Here is a 16,975-nt window from a genome sequence, read left to right as displayed (position 1 = left end):
TGGGCCAACGACTGCAGATGCTCTTAGATGTTGGTAATGTTATAGAGCGATCCAGGTGTTTGTTCATTATGATTTCCGTTAGATCTTTAATTAATAACGAACTTCAGTTGGTAGGGTGCCGTGCCAACTGGCCGGCCCCACTCCTCCCCGTGTAAATCGGCCGGGTGTCCTCCTCCTCCCACCCCTGGTCTCACCGTCACGCCCTCACCCGGCCGCCGCCTCTCTGCCACTATATAAACACGCTCGCCCAATTCATTCAATCTCCATTCCCCCGAAATCCCAGCAAGCCGAAAGCCCAGAGCAATCGAAACTAGTACTACAAGCCATGGATCCGAGCAAGCACAAGCCGTCCCGCCCCGCGCCCTCCCACGGCGGCGGCCGCGCTGCCTACCGCGGGGAGACCTCGTCCTCGTCGTCGCTGCGGCCGCCACCGCAGCAGCAGCAGGGGCACGTGATTCCGCCCGTGCCGCTGCCGGAGGCGAGCCTGCCTGTGGATCATGGGGCGGACGCGTTTCCCTCCGAGCTCGAGTCGCAGGGGCGAAGGATGGGGGAGCTGTACTTGAGGGATTCGCTGCCGCGCCGCGTGCGGGTGGATCCGTCCCGGAGCGCCGTGTACGGCTACGAGCCGGCCCATCCCACGCCCCCGCACCCCCGCGTCCACGACGACGAGACGACGCGCGGCGGCGCCTCGGTCGTCTCGTCGATACAGCAGCAGCCGGGACCGATCCCGCCGCTGCACCCGCAGTTTGGGGCGCCGCAGCACCTCTACGGGCGGAGCGAGACCTCCTCGAGCGGCGCCGCTCCGGTTGGCACCGCGCGACCGTCCGCAGTGGACCTGTTCTACGGGCGGCGCGGGACCTCCTCGAGCGGCGCCGCTCCAGTTGGCACGGCGCGACCGTCCGCAGTCGAGCTGTTCTACGGGCGGCGCGAGACCTCGTCGAGCAGCGCCGCTCCGGTTGGCACCGCGCGACCGTCCGCAGTCGAGCTGTTCTACGGGCGGCGCGGGACCTCCTCGAGCAGCGCCGCTCCAGTTGGCACCGCGCGACCGTCCGCAGTCGAGCTGTTCTACGGCCCACCTCCATCTGAAGCCGCGCTCGCAGCGACCGCCCACCTATTGCCCACAGCGTCGTCGTCTAGGCAGCAGAGGTACGCGCCGCAGACCTGACCGCAGCCGCCGCAACGCTATGCAGGGGACGAGACCTGGAGCTCGCACTCGGGGGCGCCAGAGCCACCGATTCACCAAGACTCTAGGCTGGAGAAGATCCGATCGGAGTCGCTCCGTTCCCCGATGACGCTTGAGCAGCTGCTGATGTCCCGCTCGGCGTTGGTGGTCCAACTGCTCGAGCAGGTTGACGAGGAGATACGCCGCAGGGTGCTCGGCTGGTTCGTGCACCGCGCGCACGAGATCATGGGGAACAGGCAGGGGCATGCGGAGTTCGCCACGCTGCTGCGCATCTGCCGCTGGCGGCATGAGGAGCTCCGCAGCATCGTGGAGGCCGCCATCACGCCCAACCTCGTCTCAAGGTCCAACGACGGGTACGTTCACAGATCAGTGACTCCCTTCTATTTCAGTTCTTCAGTGCTGCCAGTTTGATCAGAAGTAATTTACCATCGTGATTCGCATGTCCAAACTAAAGTTACTAAATTAACAGTGCTAAAATAACTACTAAATTAACATCTCTGTAGCATATACAGCTAGCTATTTAGCTTAGCAAACAAACAGTTTCGATCGCAGCAACACCTGAGGTGGTTCTGTGGCCAAATTATTACTGTGCCTGTGGGTACAACAAAATGAAGTAGTGTATGCAATGCAATGCAGGGTGACTTCTCTGAAGATGCTCATTGCCGAGGTGGCGCGGCACTGGGACCTGTCCGAGCGGCTCGTCGGCAGCTTCGTGAATGAGCGCGTGATGGACGAGCCCGGAGGGAACGAACTGATTGCTCACTGTTTCACCACGATGCCTTACGAGGCGACCAAGGTAATTGCCGGCCGCAACAGCAGCAACCACTGGGATCAGTGATGCAGAATTTTCATGGACGCAACATACATATGCTTGACTATCTCTGCATTTTGTTTGGCTCTATGCACAGTGCACTACTACTTCTACATGACAAGTGTATTGATCGATCGGGGGTTACTTTGGTTTCAGGCTCTGATCCGGCACGCCCTGGACACCATCAATGACAAGCTGGAGTCAGAGTTCGGGTCGAGGTGCCTGGCAGTATGCTTCAGGAACGCGCGAGCTGACGAGCTCAAGGACTTCGAGAAGGTCGTCTGTGAAGACGCCATAGCAATGGCCATGGGCCAATACAGGTTAATTCTCAATCCTCGCGTCAACCTTCTCGATGATTCTGAACTTCCGTTCGATTACCGGCCCGCTCTGAACTCTGAAGTCTGAATTGAATGCCAAGCTAAAACTGACAGAGGTCTCTCGATCGGTACCCCGCAGCAACTACTTCATGCAGGGCGTCCTGGAGCATGGGGACATAGGTGTACAGTACGCCGTCGTGGATCAGCTCATGACGGAAGTCGCCAGTCTGTGCTGCCACCGGTACGGGCACTACGTCCTGCAGTCTTGCATCCTGAAGACCGGCGATTACCGGGGCGAGCTGCTGCGGCGTCTGATCCAGGAGCTTGAACGGCTGGGCGATACACAGCTCGCCGGGCTGGTGAAGAACCGCTTCGGCAGTCGCGTCCTCAGCCGCCTGCTCGACACGGCCGAAACTCCTGTAAGTAGAGCACCCATCGCCGTGTCTTATACTCCATGCATGTATGGTTTGCTCGTTGGCCGGATGTCTGTCTGATAGTGACGACTACTTGTTGTGAGCATGGCGCAGCGCTTCAGGAACGAGCGCTGGGGTTGGGAGCTGGCCCAGAGGATCCGGCGCGCATCGGCGGCCCACCTGGGGCCTGACCTGGAGAAGACTAACGCAAAGCGGGTGATGAAGTCCGTAGACCGGATGGGGCTGTAGCTTTCGTTTCTGTGTTTTTGCATTGTTTTCCATCTGACGGAAGCTATCCGGGGATGGCTAGTTCGGTTCTAGATGTGGACATGGTGTCGAATGTCGAGTACGAGCCTGATTTGGAATGCTGATGTAAATAACATTCTTAAGGTCCTGATGGTCTTATAAATTTGTTAAGGAGTACTACTAAAGTATTTCTCAAAATTAGGATGAAATGGCCGTCAGTGTTTTGTTCTGCTGGTGCTTTAAGGACTGCCGATGATATTTCACGGAGAAGGTTTCAGCTTGCAAATTTCATTTTCAAGACCTAGCTTATACTCTCTCTGTCCAGAAATACAAGGGAGTAACGTTATAAACGTCTTAACAGGATTCACTTTTTGCTGGGCCAAAAATGCAAAAGGGTGCAAGTGGGCTAGGTTGGCAAATTATGTGTCGATGAAACTTGGATGCTACGCATGTGTGCTAACTACTCCCTCCGTCCCATAATATAAGAATGTTTTTGACACTAGTGTAGTGTTAAAAACGTTCTTATATTTTGGGACAGATGGAGTAGATGGAAACTTATGTGTCGATGAAAGACTGAAGCATAAATATTGACAACATTTAAAAAACAAAAGGCAGCTCCATTGCAGTCCTTCCATGGAACTAAAATATGAAACATTACACATTACAGACCCAATGCACCAAACTTCCGAGCAGCTACAACCAAGTCCAAAGCAAATGGCAGGTCCATACATTCTACTATTGCAGCAACAACATCCCAAATTATGGTGCATGAGGAGTTTAATCCTTCTCCAAGATACTAGAAACTGAACAAGAAAAAAAAGGCAATTCTCATAAGATGCGGCACTACAAGCTGCACAAAGCAACAAAAACATGCAATGAGATTAATAGCCAAAGAACATGAACTAACCTAAAGAATAGTTATGCCAAGTAACATCAACTGGCTAGTTCAAGTTTTGAAAATAGTGGAACACTATCAAGGAAACAACTCATCAATGGAATTTCATTTTTGGCAATTTGGCATTATGATAAAAACTAATTGAGCATCTCTCCCAAAAGGGAACAATGGTAGGATGACAGAAGTTATTAAATGAAACATGCCAGGAGCATATATTTTCATCTCTAACAGTGCATCCTCCTTCACTATACTTCAAATTTAAAAAACATCCATATTCGGTTTGAGAGCATTGGTAGTTGATTGATCATAAATGACACTAGTGCTTCAATGTCTAGCGAAATTTGAAATCGATGCCCTAACACTTGATAATATGTCAATACGATGCAAATCCACAAAGTGATGGGAAAAGACAACTTGGCAGATTTGGATCCAGATTCGAGTTGATCAACTAAAGATTCATTACCATGCAGAAACATGCAACCGTACAAATTGTAAGAAAACTATAATGCTTGGACCTAATGAAACACTGAGGACATTGATGAGTAGTGAGATCAAGCATTACCTAAATCAAATTAAATTTATCTGCGTACTTGAGGGGTTACTCAAACCAGCAGGCGACGCCTAGCAGGTACAATGTATTTCACGCTTCCCTGGCCACACTCTCCCTTGGTCAAACCAGCATCCTCTCCCTTTGCCAAACCAGCACACACTCTTCCACCATCCAATTTTGCCGGAGCAGGGCACTGAAGGAGAATAATTTCAACCAGACAAAATGCCAAGCACACAAGATACCAACCACACAAGATATGAAATTACCTTGTATATATATCTTAACCTAGCCTCCTCCTTCGCCAGCCTAGCCTCCTCATCCTCGATGCATTCAGGTACATCTAGGCCAGGGATAACATCACACCGTAGATAAAAACCGCAACATGGTGAGCGCGGGGCAGTGTGGCCACCTTTGTATTTATCAGTATCAACAGGGTGCTTCAAATCAACATTTCCATAACTCAAGCAACCATAGCTTTGGCCTTATGCAAAAAAAAAGTGTGTAAAAAGTCAATACATATGGCTGGGCATGAACTACCTTAGATGTTAGAAGCTCAAAGATAACAAATAAGATGAAGGGCAGATAAATGTGACGCCCAAACTGTATAACAGAACTTAATCTAAAGTGGAAGTAATACCGTGATTTATCATTTAATTACCAAATAACCAACTTGGCAAAAAAAACATGTTTAGACTCTAGGTACATATGGTTGCCCATCTAGCTTACATATTTAAACTTTAGTAAAGCTTGGGACCATGACACAAGGAGCAACCAAACAGGTCAACCAGAAAAAATGTGACCCCAAACTGTATGAATGAACAGAAGTTATCCAAGGTGGAACAAAAACCATTGAGCAGTCATTTCCTTACCAAATAATCAACCAGGAAAAATAACAAACATGTGTAGGAACTAGAAAGTCGCTACTTATGGCTGGGCACGGACTATATTAGACATTAAACAGTGGAAGAGATGATGGTAAAAATGAAATAAGGGGCAACCAAACACGTCAATCAGATAAATGTGAGGCCAAACTGTATGAACAGAACTTAATACAAGGTGGAAAATATACCACAGTCAGTAGCTTTAACCATACATAAACAACTGAGTACATATACATTTTCTCCTTTAATTTGTCTGACTTCAGCAAAAAATAAATTGTTGACGCCACTGTGCAGACCATCTTCTCCTTTGGTTTTTGTAGCCAGATTGATATGATAGAACCTAGTCACTTTCTCCCCCTCAACAAATTCTCGGAAGATAACAACATCATCAAGTTCATATGCAAAATCCTGAAAATGAGGCATGGATTGTGTCAGCAATTAGAACATGAATATAAGAACAAATAAGACAATCCTGGTAAGAGGACCGGGAGTGAGAGCGGGCAAGAGGGAGAGAGAGTAAACCCCCAAAAGATGGTGAGCTTCATTGTATTTGTCCAGTAACGCTTGAACTAATAAGCTGATATTCTTATGTTCCACATTGCCTTTAGAAGATTTCTTCCTTGTGCCATCAGGCCAGTGAAGGGCGTGTAATATACCAATTTCAGCATCCGAAAGCCCATCTGTGCACCTAGTTCAGGTCAGAGTATTCTATGTGTTAGTACATTGTAATTTCCATTATGATGAAAAACCATAACAAAGTTGAGAAAACTCACATCATTGGGGAGCGCAACTCGTCAAGATGGCTAGTGATAGCGTTCTCAGCTTCCTGCAAGCTCTGAAATGGCCCGCCCAGACTAGGATACGTGTGGAAAGAACCCTCGACATCTATTCTGATGAAAAACTGTAGATGTCAACCAGAAGGATTGCGAGCGAAAATAGACGGAGACGATTGCCTTGACACTGGCAAGATGTCACGAGTTAGCACCTCTAGCTGTGTGGAGGAAGAGGAAGTGTTGGTGTTCTTTGGCTCTAGCAGCGGCGTTTCCAGCTGCTCAGGCACATCATAATAAGGGTACTCACACCTGAAGCGAAACATGGTCAGAAGGTTAGTAGAGAGGGAGCAAAAAAGAAAAGGGAAAAAAGTGCCGCATGCTCAAGTCTGAAGTGGACGCGCCGCTGGATGAGTTCAAGAATAACTTAAATTACAGGAGATGCATAATAGATGAAGTTGAAACAATCAATAATAGAACATGAGAGAAAGCAAAAAGAAGAGTTTATTTTTCTTCAGTGTCTATCTATACACGAGAACCGGCCCTCCATGCCTTCAAACTTAAATTTGTTTTCTTGGTAATAATAAGATGTATGGAGAGGGAAAGGCGAACCACAAAGACTGAATTCTACTACAAGATACAGTACATAAACACGCTAGGAAGAAAAGAAACTAAAGCTATGGAACGGGACTTGATCGTCTCTTTAAAAAAGAAACTTGATCGTCTCCATATAAGGAAATTCATGGCGAAGCGAGAGAGGCGTACTGGGTTGGCGACGACATGTTGGCTTTCACCGCCACGCGCACAAAATAATTTAATTTAACCTGAGGCTAATACGTTTGCTCCGTGACCTCCATATATAACCTTTTTTAGAGTACCTCCGTATCCATATATAGCTTGCAGAATAAGACGAGTCCGTCCATGACTCTGAGTTGGACTTGAAAACCTTCTGCTACACGTACGTCTAGAACTAGGGAACCACGTGTTTAAAAAAACAAAAAACAAAAAACGGAAAATATAAAGCGCCGCCGTTCAGCGTGTGTGCAGGGCCGGCCCTGAGGGAGATCATGCAACAACTACTATGGAGATTTTTGACCAAATGAGAGAAACTAATTGTTACATATCATGTCTTATTTACTGTCCATGTGACTATGACATCGGTCGAAAGAAGCTTTTTGAAATTGAAATTACTGAAGAATTATCTGAGGTCAACAATGACCCAACACAGGTTAAATGGTTTGGCAACATTATGCATTGAGAAGAAATTATTGGATGATATTGACATCGACCACATCATAAGTGACTTTGAATCGAGGAATATTAGGAGAAATGTTTAAGGTAATATTTATAAATTATTTCATATGCATACTGATTTTAGATGCATTCAAGTGTTATTGGTAATATTTGATATATACTTATATTTATTTTTATTGTTATGATGTCTATATTAAGGGCCCCAAATTTTAGTCTCGTCCCGGGCCCCAAAATCTCAGGACCGGCCCTGAGCGTGTGGTCTATAGGGCGATTGACTCGGCACTGCATGATCAGCTGCCAGGCCCGAGGTGTTTGGAGGGGCCGAAAGAAAAAAAAAGTTGTAGAGCGACCGCTCCATAATGACGCTGGCTCAGAGTAGATGTAACTTTTCACTAGCGCCGGCATTGAAGCAACGCGCAGGCCGAGAAAACCGCCTACGCCGCATCCTGGTGTCCGCGCCTGTTCAATGCAACAACGATGTTTACTGTACGGGACGAGACGAATATCTAACACGCCCGTTCAATGCTTGTTCGTCCGTATACCACCATTAAGCAGGTTCGCCCACCGAGGAACCAACTCCGACCCTGCACATTGACGCACTCGGACACTTGGCCTCACCGGAATCCGCTATTCAAACGCGGCCACACCCCGCTAACTCCACACCAGAACACATCCTCCTACTTCACTCCACATCTGCCTGAAGGAAATATGCCCTAGAGGTAATAATAAAATTGTTATTTATATTTTCTTATGTTTATTATTCATATTAGAATTGTATTAACCGGAAACTTAGTACATGTGTGAATACATAGACAAAACAGAGTGTCCCTAGTATGCCTCTACTTGACTAGCTCGTTAATCAAAGTTGGTTATGTTTCCTAACCATAAACATGTGTTGTCATTAGAAAATGATGTGATGGACAAGACTCATCTGTTAGTTTAGCATAATGATCATTAAGTTTTATTGCTATTCTTTCTTCATGACTTATACATATTCCTCTAACTATGAGATTATGCAACTCCCGAATACCGGAGGAACACCTTGTGTGCTATCAAACGTCACAACGTAACTGAGTGATTATAAAGATGCTCTACAGGTGTCTTCGAAGGCGTTTGTTGGGTTAGCATAGATCAAGATTAGGATTTGTCACTCCGAGTATCAGAGATGTATCTCTGGGCCCTCTCGGTAATGCACATCACTATAAGCCTTGCAAGCAATGTGATTAATGAGTTAGTTGTGCGATGATGCATTACGGAACGAGTAAAGAGACTTGCCAGTAATGAGATTGAACTAGGTATGATGATACCGATCGAATCTCGGACAAGTAACATACCGATGACAAAGGGAATAATGTATGTTGTCATTACGGTACGACCGATAAAGGTCTTCGTAGAATATGTAGGAACCAATATGAGCATCCAGGTTCTGCTATTGGTTATTGACCGGAGATGTGTCTCGGTCATGTCTACATAGTTCTCGACCCCGTAGGGTCCGCACGCTTAACGTTTGATGACGATTTGTATTATGACTTATGTGTTTTGGTGATCGAAGTTTGTTCGGAGTCCCGGATGAGATCACTGACATGACGAGGAGTCTCGAAATGGTTGAGAGGTAAAGATTGATATATTGGAAGGTATTATTCGGACACCGGAAGGGTTCCAGAGTGTATCGGGTACATACCAGAGTACCAAAGGGGTTACTGGAACCTCCCAGGGAAAGATATGGGCCATAGGAGGGAGGCTAACCAGCCCACGAGGGGCTGGCACGCCCTCCACAATGGAGGAGGCCGAATTGGATTAGGGAAGGGGGCGGCACCCCCCTTTCCTTCTCCTACTCCCTCTCCTTTTCCCCTGTTCCCCCTCCGGAAGAAGGAAAAAGGGGGGGGCGAATCCTACTAGGACTGGAGTCCTAGTAGGACTCCCCTCTCCCTGGCGCGCCCCTTGTGGCCAGCCTCCTCCTCTCCTCCTTTATATACGGGGGCGAGGGGCACCCCAAAGGCACACCAAGAATTCTCTTAGCCATGTGCGGTGCCCCACTCCACAGTTTACTCCTCCGGTCATAGCGTCGAAGTGCTTAGGTGAAGCCCTGTGCGGATCATATCACCATCACCGTCACCATGCCGTTGTGCTGATGGAATTCTCCCCCGACCCTCTGCTGGATCAAGAGTTCGAGGGACGTCATCGAGCTGAACGTGTGCTGAACTCGGAGGTGCCGTACGTTCGGTACTAGATCGGTTGGATTGTGAAGATGTTCGACTACATCAACCGCGTTAACCTAACGCTTCCGCTTTCGGTCTATGAGGGTACGTGGTCACACTCTCCCCCTCTCGTTGCTATTCATCTCCTAGATAGATCTTGCGTGGGCGTAGGAATTTTTTTGAAATTGCATGCTACGTTCCCCTACAGTGGCATCCGAGCTAGGTCTATGCGTAGATGATATGCACAAGTAGAACACAAAGAGTTGCGGGCGATAATAGTCATACTGCTTAGCAGCAACGTCTTATTTTGATCCGGCGGTATTGTTGGATGAAGCAGCCCAGACCAACATTACATGACCACGTTCATGAGACCAATTCTACCGACGTAATTTAGCACACAGGTGGCTGGCGGGTGTCTGTTTCTCCAACTTTAGTTGAATTGAATTTGACTACGGCCGGTCCTTGTTGAAGGTTAAAACAACACACTTGATGAAAAATCGTTGTAGTTTTGATGTGTAGGTAAAAACGGTTCTTGCTAGAAGCCCGTAGCAGCCACGTAAAACTTGCAACAACCAAGTAGAGGACGTCTAACTTGTTTTTGCAGGGCATGTTGTGATGTGATATGGTCAAGACGTGATGAGATATAAATTGTTGTATGAGATGATCATGTTTTGTAAAAGTTATCGGCAACTGGCAAGAGCCTTATGTTTGTCGCTTTATTGTATGAAATGCAACCGCCATGTAATTGCTTTACTTTATTACTAAGCGGTAGTGATAGTCGTAGAAGCAATAGTTGGCGAGACGATAACGACGCTACGATAGAGATCAAGGTGTCAAGCCGGTGACGATGGCGATCATGACGGTGCTTTGGAGATGGAGATCAAAGGCACAAGATGAGGATGGCCATATCATGTCACATATTTTGATTGCATGTGATGTTTATCTTTTCTGCATCTTATTTTGCTTAGTACGACGGTAGCATTATAAGATGACCCCTCACTAAATTTCAAGGTATAAGTGTTGTCCCTGAGTATGCACCGTTGCTACAGTTCGTCGTGCTGAGAGACCACGTGATGATCGGGTGTGATAAGCTCTACGTTCACATACAACGGGTGCAAGCCAATTTTTGCACATGCAGAATACTTGGGTTAAACTTGACGAGCCTAGCATATGTAGATATGCCCTCAGAACACTAAGACCGAAAGGACGAACGTGAATCATATAGTAGATATGATCAACATAGAGATGTTCACCATTGAAAACTACTCCATCTTACGTGATGATCCTACATGGTTTAGTTGATATGGATCATGTGATCATTTAGATGACTAGAGGGATGTCTATCTAAGTGGAAGTTCTTAAGTAATATGATTAATTGAACTTAATTTATCATGAACTTAGTCCTGATAGTATTTGCATATCTATGTTGTAGATCAATAGCTTGTGATGTAGCTCCCCGTTTATTTTTTGACATGTTCCTAGAGAAAAATAAGTTGAAAGATGATAGTAGCAATGATGCGGACTTGGTCCATGATCTGAGGATTATCCTCAATGCTGCACAGAAGAATTATGTCCTTGATGCACCGCTAGGTGACAGACCCAATGCAGATGCAGATGTTATGAACATTTGACAAGCTCGGTATGATGACTACTTGATAGTTTAGTGCACCATGCTTTACGGCTTAGAATCGGGACTTAAAAATGTTTTGAATGCCATGGAACATATGAGATGTTCCAAGAGTTGAAATTGGTATTTTAGACTCATGCCCCGAAGGAAATATGCCCTAGAATCGATAATAAAGTTATTATTTATTTCCTTATTTCATGATAAATGTTTATTATTCATGCTAGAATTGTATTAACCGAAAACTTTGTACATGTGTGAATACATATACAAAACATAAGTGTCCCTAGTATGCCTCTACTTGACTAGCTCGTTTATCAAAGATGGTTATGTTTCCTAACCATAGACATGTGTTGTCATTTGATGAACGGGAGCACATCATTAGGAGAATGATGTGATGGACAAGACCCATTCGTTAGCTTAGCATTATGATCCTTACAATTTCATTGCTACTGCTTTCTTCATGACTTATACATGTTCCTCAGACTATGAGATTATGCAACTCCCGAATACCAGAGGAACACTTTGTGTGCTATCAACATAAATGGGTGATTATAAAGATGCTTTATAGGTGTCTTCGAAGGTATTTGTTGGGTTGGCATAGATCGAGATTAGGATTTGTCACTCCGTGTTTCGGAGAGGTATCTCTAGGCCCTCTCGGTAGTGCTCATCACTATAAGCCTTGCAAGCAATGTGACTAATGAGTTAGTTGCGGGATGAAGTATTACGGAACGAGTAACGAAACTTGCCGGTAATAAGATTGAACTAGGTATGATGATACCAACGATCGAATCTCGGGCAAGTAACATACCGATGACAAAGGGAACAATGTATGTTGTTATGCAGTTTGACCGATAAAGATATTTGTAGAATATGTAGGAGCCAATATGAGCATCCAGGTTCTGCTATTGGTTATTGACCGGAGATGTGTCTCGGTCATGTCTACATAGTTCTCGAACCCGTAGGGTCCGCACGCTTAATGTTCGATGACGATTTGTATTATGAGTTATGTGTTTTGATGACCGAAGTTTGTTCAGAGTCCCGGATGAGATCGCGGACGTGACGAGGAGTCTCGAAATGGTCGAGACATAAAGATTGATATATTGGACCATGTTATTCAGACACCGGAAGTGTTCCAGATAGTTTCGGGTAAAAACAAAGTGCCAGAGGGGTTACGGGAACCCCCCGGGGAGTTGATGGGCCTCAGTGGGCCTTAGAGGGAAGGAGAGTGTCGGTGTACAAAAGTAAGGGCTCTCCTTTTTACCCCTCTACTTGTGCACGGGTAGTTAGAGCCGCACCTGCAGCCACACTTAGCAGGGCGAGGGGAGGGAGCAGAAGCACAAGAATACCAGAGCAACGCCCAGACCAGAGACACAAAGAGCAAGAGGGCGAGGCAGACTCCCCCGGCATGACCCTTTCCGGGGCGGCCTCCGCGGCCCCGGCAAGAGACTTGCCGGGGCAACTTGCCCAACACCAGCAGAGCGGGCCACCATTGAGCCCAAGGGTTCCAGACGCCAACAACCACATTGGAACCAAGGCTCGGGAGGCACCTCCGTGGTGGCATGCAGATCTTCATCAAGATCATAAATACAAAAGATCAGATGAGGACCAGAAGACGACGATCCTCGGCGAGATCCTTGCCGAGGAGATCCACGATACCCCCGGCAAGATCCTTGCTGGGGACAACCACAACTCCACGGCAAGACCACTTGCCGGGGCCCCGGCAAGACCCTTGCCGAGAACACCTGCAGGGTCACAACCAGACCCACGTCTGCCAAAACTCCACCGCCGTTCCCATACAGCTGCCAGCCCAACCAGCTAGGCAGGCACCTACATGGCAACGTGCGGCTTCCAGGCCAAATCAGCAAGTACCTGTGTGGTGGCATGCAGATCTTCGTGAAGACCCTACCACCACGCCATCTCAGCAGCCTACCAGCCTACGTGGCGCTGCATGCATTGTTGGCCTGGATGCATGTCGGAGCAAGGCGGAGCGGTGACAGACGGGACGGGCGTCGTTGCCATCCCCAATAAAGCAACGGGACACCTAAGGAGCGCATTTAATGCATCTTCTCCCGTAATGATAGGCGATAAGCTTGTACACTATACACCTTTCCACCTCTCGTGTGCCACTGTGGCAACCCCTTTTTGACTATAAAAGGAGGCCCAAGGCGTCTAGGAGAAGGATTCGGATCTTTTGTACTACACATGCACCATAGCTAGTTCGAGAGCTCAAGAACACTCAAATATACACCAAAGCAGGACTAGGGTTTTATGCATCCTCGCGGCCCAAACCTGGGTAAACGATCTTTGTGCTGGCTCATAGACCTACTCTTTGCACAACCCCGCACCCGCCAACCATAGAAGGGATCCCTGTGATCCCATAGGTGTCGTTCCCACCGACATCTTTGGCGCACCAAGTAGGGGACGCAGTTGTGAAAATTTGGTCTAGCGGTCAGTTTAGCAGTTCTTCATCGCCATGGCTCCCAAGAAGAAGACGATCACGGTGATCGGCTCGTCGGGAGCCGAACGACCGTACCATTGCAGGCAAGTGGCGGGGCAGTCACCGACGGAAGCCGAGGCGCGGCCCGCGAACACCCACATTGGGTTTTATGCGTCCTCCTCGGTAAAGGCCGCCGACAAGCCAGGAGGCTCCGACAAGCAGTACTGCACGATCCACTGCACCAAGGGTCATGGCCTCCAAAACTACCGACAAGTTGAGCTGCTTGATGGGACGCAAAAAGCTGAATATGATAGGTGGGACAAGGAGAAGGGTCAGGATGGTGCCGGACGATCCGGCAAGAAGCGTGGCGGCCAAGGGGGTCATCGCGGCAAGGATAGCCAGCAAGAAAGGCCCACTCGAGGCCACGACAAGAAGCAGGAAGACGACGGTCATGACGAGGATGACGAGTCCGGCGAGCAAGAGTTCCAGAAAGCTACGGAGGCCATGTGCGTCGAGGGTGGAGCCTTGCTGCACACTTCTCACCGCCAGCTCAAGCAGTGGGCGCGTGAGATCACAAGAGCGGAACCATCACTCGATGCTCAAAAGCCACTGAAGTGGTCCAGCACGCCTATCGTTTTTGATGCCGAGGAGCACCCTGATCGCACAACTGCGGTCGGGTGCTTGCCATTGTTGGTTTCGCCAACAATACACAACCTCAAGGTGACAAAAATGCTAGTTGACGGCGGGGCCGGTCCGAACTTGATCTCGCCTGTTGTGATCGAAAGGCTACATATTCCCAATGGAGACCTTGAAGAGACGGGTACTTTTCAAGGGGTCAACCCGGGAAGGAGCCAGCCAAAGGGTAAGGCCATGCTGCCCGTGACGTTTGGAGGCGAGTTGAACTACCGGATAGAGAGGATTGTTTTTGATGTAGCCGAGATCCCCTTGCCCTACAACGGGATCCTCGGCCGCCCTGCACTAGCCAAGTTTATGGCGGCGGCACATTACACCTACAACACACTGAAGATGCCTGGGACGATGACTATCATCACCGTCCCCTCTGACAAGAAGGGTGCACTGATCTGCGCTGACCAACTCTACCGGGAGGCAGTTGCAGCGATTGCCGCCAAGGCACTTGCTCCTGCCGCCGAAGCCCCCGGGGGAAAGAATACCGGCAAGACCTCTCACACCCACTTCGGCAAGCGCACCTCTTCGGAGTGTTGTGCTCCCGTCGAGGACGTTCCAGAGAGCTCCACCAGCAAGAGCAAGAAATCCACAACTGCGCCACCAGAGACCAAGAAGGTGTCCCTCAAGGAGGATGGCACGGGAGGGGCTTTCACCTCCCTTGACAACAAATGGGAAAGTGCGCTCATCACCTTCCTGCGGGGAATGTCGATGTGTTTGCATGGCAAGCATCCGACATCCACAGCATTCCCAGGCAGGTGATCGAGCACCATCTTGTTGTCTGTCCTCATGCGTGACCCATAAGGCAAAAGGTTAGGAAGCAAGCTTTGGAGTGGCAAGAATTCATCACGGAGGAGATCAGGAAATTAGAAGCGGCACGCTTGGTGAGGGAAGTACTCCATCCAACGTGGTTGGCCAATCCAGTGGTGGTGCGCAAGGCAAATGGGAAGTGGAGGTTGTGTATTGATTTCACAGATATCAACAAGGCTTGTGCAAGGGACCCTTTCCCGTTGCCGCGCATTGACCAGATTGTTGACTCCATGGCCGGGTGCGACTTGTTATCGTTCCTCGACGCCTACTCAGGATACCACCAGATCTTCATGACTAGAGAAGATGAAGAGAAGACAACATTCATCACCCCATGTGGTACATATTGTTTCTTACGAATGCCTTTCGGGTTGAAGAGTGTTGGCTCAATGTTTGCAAGAGCAGTCCAAATTGGTTTTGAACCCCAACTGCATAGAAATATGGAAGCTTATATGGATGACATAGTGGTCAAAACCAAGGACAAGGTGACACTCATACAAGATTTGGAAGATATGTTTGCGAACCTGCGCAAGATCAACCTCAAGCTGAACCCTGAGAAGTGCGTCTTCGGTGTTCCGTCCAGCAAACTTCTTGGGTTCTTTGTGTCACAATGCGGGATCGAGGCGAATCCAGATAAGATCAAGGCCATTAAGCAAATTGAGGCACCTAAGCGGATCAAGGATGTGTGCCAGCTCACTGGTTGCGTTGCCGCCATGAGCAGGTTCATTTCCAAGTCTGCCGAGCGTGCCCTCCCCCTTTTTCAAAATCTTGAAAAAGGTGGGCCCAATGGAGTGGACCCCAGAAGCCGAAGCGGCACTGCAGGATTTGAAGAAATACCTCTCCTCTACACCGATACTAGTTGCGCCTAGACCACAAGAGCCATTGCTGCTGTATCTAGCGGCAATGAACCAAGTGGTCAGCATCGTGCTAGTGGCACAGAGGGAGGTCAACAAAGAGGCAGTGGCATCAGCAGGACTGGCGGATGATGAGTCAGAGTTCTCCCCGGCAGTGCTTGGTGCCGGCAAGGATAGGGCCCCGGCAGAGTCTGACGCTGGCGGGACGGGGCCTGTGCAACCAAATGGAGTGGTGCAGAAGAAAAAGGTGATGCAACGCCCAGTTTACTTTGTCAGCTCCCTCTTGCAAGGGGCTAGGTCAAGGTACACGGCGTGCAGAAATTGCTCTTCGGCCTCCTTATGGCCTCGAGGAAGCTGCATCATTACTTCCAAGCCCACGAAATCACTGTCGTCACCCGCCTCCCCTTGCAATGGATATTGCATAACCCAGACGCAACCGGGAGGATTATGGAATGGGCCTTGGAACTGTCGAGCTTTGGTTTGAAGTTTGAAAGTACTTCGACAATCCAGAGGAGAGTCTTGGCAAAGTTCATTGCAGAATGGACCTCAACGCCCGACGAAGAGATTCAGAGACTACTCTCCCCGGCAAGGAAACAAGTCGCAACTAGGTTATGTACTTTGATGGGGCTTTCTCGCTGCAAGGCGCCGGTGCTGGTGTGCTACTCGTTGCACCCACCGGAGATCACCTCAAGTATGTGGTCCAGATGCACTTTCCCAGGGAGATGTCAATGAACAACACTGCTGAATACGAGGGGTTGCTTGCCGGTCTTAGGATTGCGGCATTCCTCAGAATCAAGAAGCTCATCGTCAAGGGTGATTCATAGCTTGTCGTCAAGCAAGTTAACAAAGACTATCAAATCCCATTGATGGAGGATTACGTAGATGAGGTGAGGAAGCTGGAGGAGCGTTTTGATGGTATACAAGCGGAGCATGTTCCCCGAGTGGAGAACGACATCACCGACTACCTGTTGAAACGTGCTGCCCTCAAACTACCTGTCGAGCCAGGTACTTTTGTGCTTAGGTTAACTCAACCATCCGTTGAACCATC

The 16,975-nt window shown here is 48.5% G+C and overlaps 2 protein-coding genes across 2 annotated transcripts; one reads left to right on the top strand and one right to left on the bottom strand.

The window, feature by feature from the left end:
- The first annotated feature begins 886 nt into the window (after positions 1-886).
- On the top strand, positions 887-3,101 carry LOC123095143 (pumilio homolog 2). Its single transcript, XM_044516958.1, has 5 exons — positions 887-1,536; positions 1,820-1,979; positions 2,151-2,314; positions 2,451-2,730; positions 2,839-3,101. The coding sequence occupies exons 1-5, from the start codon at positions 1,289-1,291 to the stop codon at positions 2,971-2,973; spliced, it is 987 nt and encodes a 328-aa protein (XP_044372893.1). The 5' UTR covers positions 887-1,288; the 3' UTR covers positions 2,974-3,101.
- A 444-nt stretch (positions 3,102-3,545) lies between these two features.
- LOC123095142 (uncharacterized) lies at positions 3,546-6,306 on the bottom strand. Its single transcript, XM_044516957.1, has 7 exons — positions 6,282-6,306; positions 6,070-6,181; positions 5,819-5,984; positions 5,485-5,704; positions 4,682-4,896; positions 4,428-4,608; positions 3,546-3,773 (listed from the first exon to the last, which is right to left on the bottom strand). The coding sequence occupies exons 2-6, from the start codon at positions 6,072-6,074 to the stop codon at positions 4,468-4,470; spliced, it is 747 nt and encodes a 248-aa protein (XP_044372892.1). The 5' UTR covers positions 6,075-6,181; positions 6,282-6,306; the 3' UTR covers positions 3,546-3,773; positions 4,428-4,467.
- Positions 6,307-16,975: the final 10,669 nt, after the last annotated feature.

Source organism: Triticum aestivum, chromosome 4B (assembly GCF_018294505.1).
Source record: "Triticum aestivum cultivar Chinese Spring chromosome 4B, IWGSC CS RefSeq v2.1, whole genome shotgun sequence".
Taxonomy (NCBI): domain Eukaryota; kingdom Viridiplantae; phylum Streptophyta; class Magnoliopsida; order Poales; family Poaceae; genus Triticum; species Triticum aestivum.
Note: the sequence above shows the minus strand (reverse complement) of the source record. Positions and strands in the feature narration are given on the sequence as shown.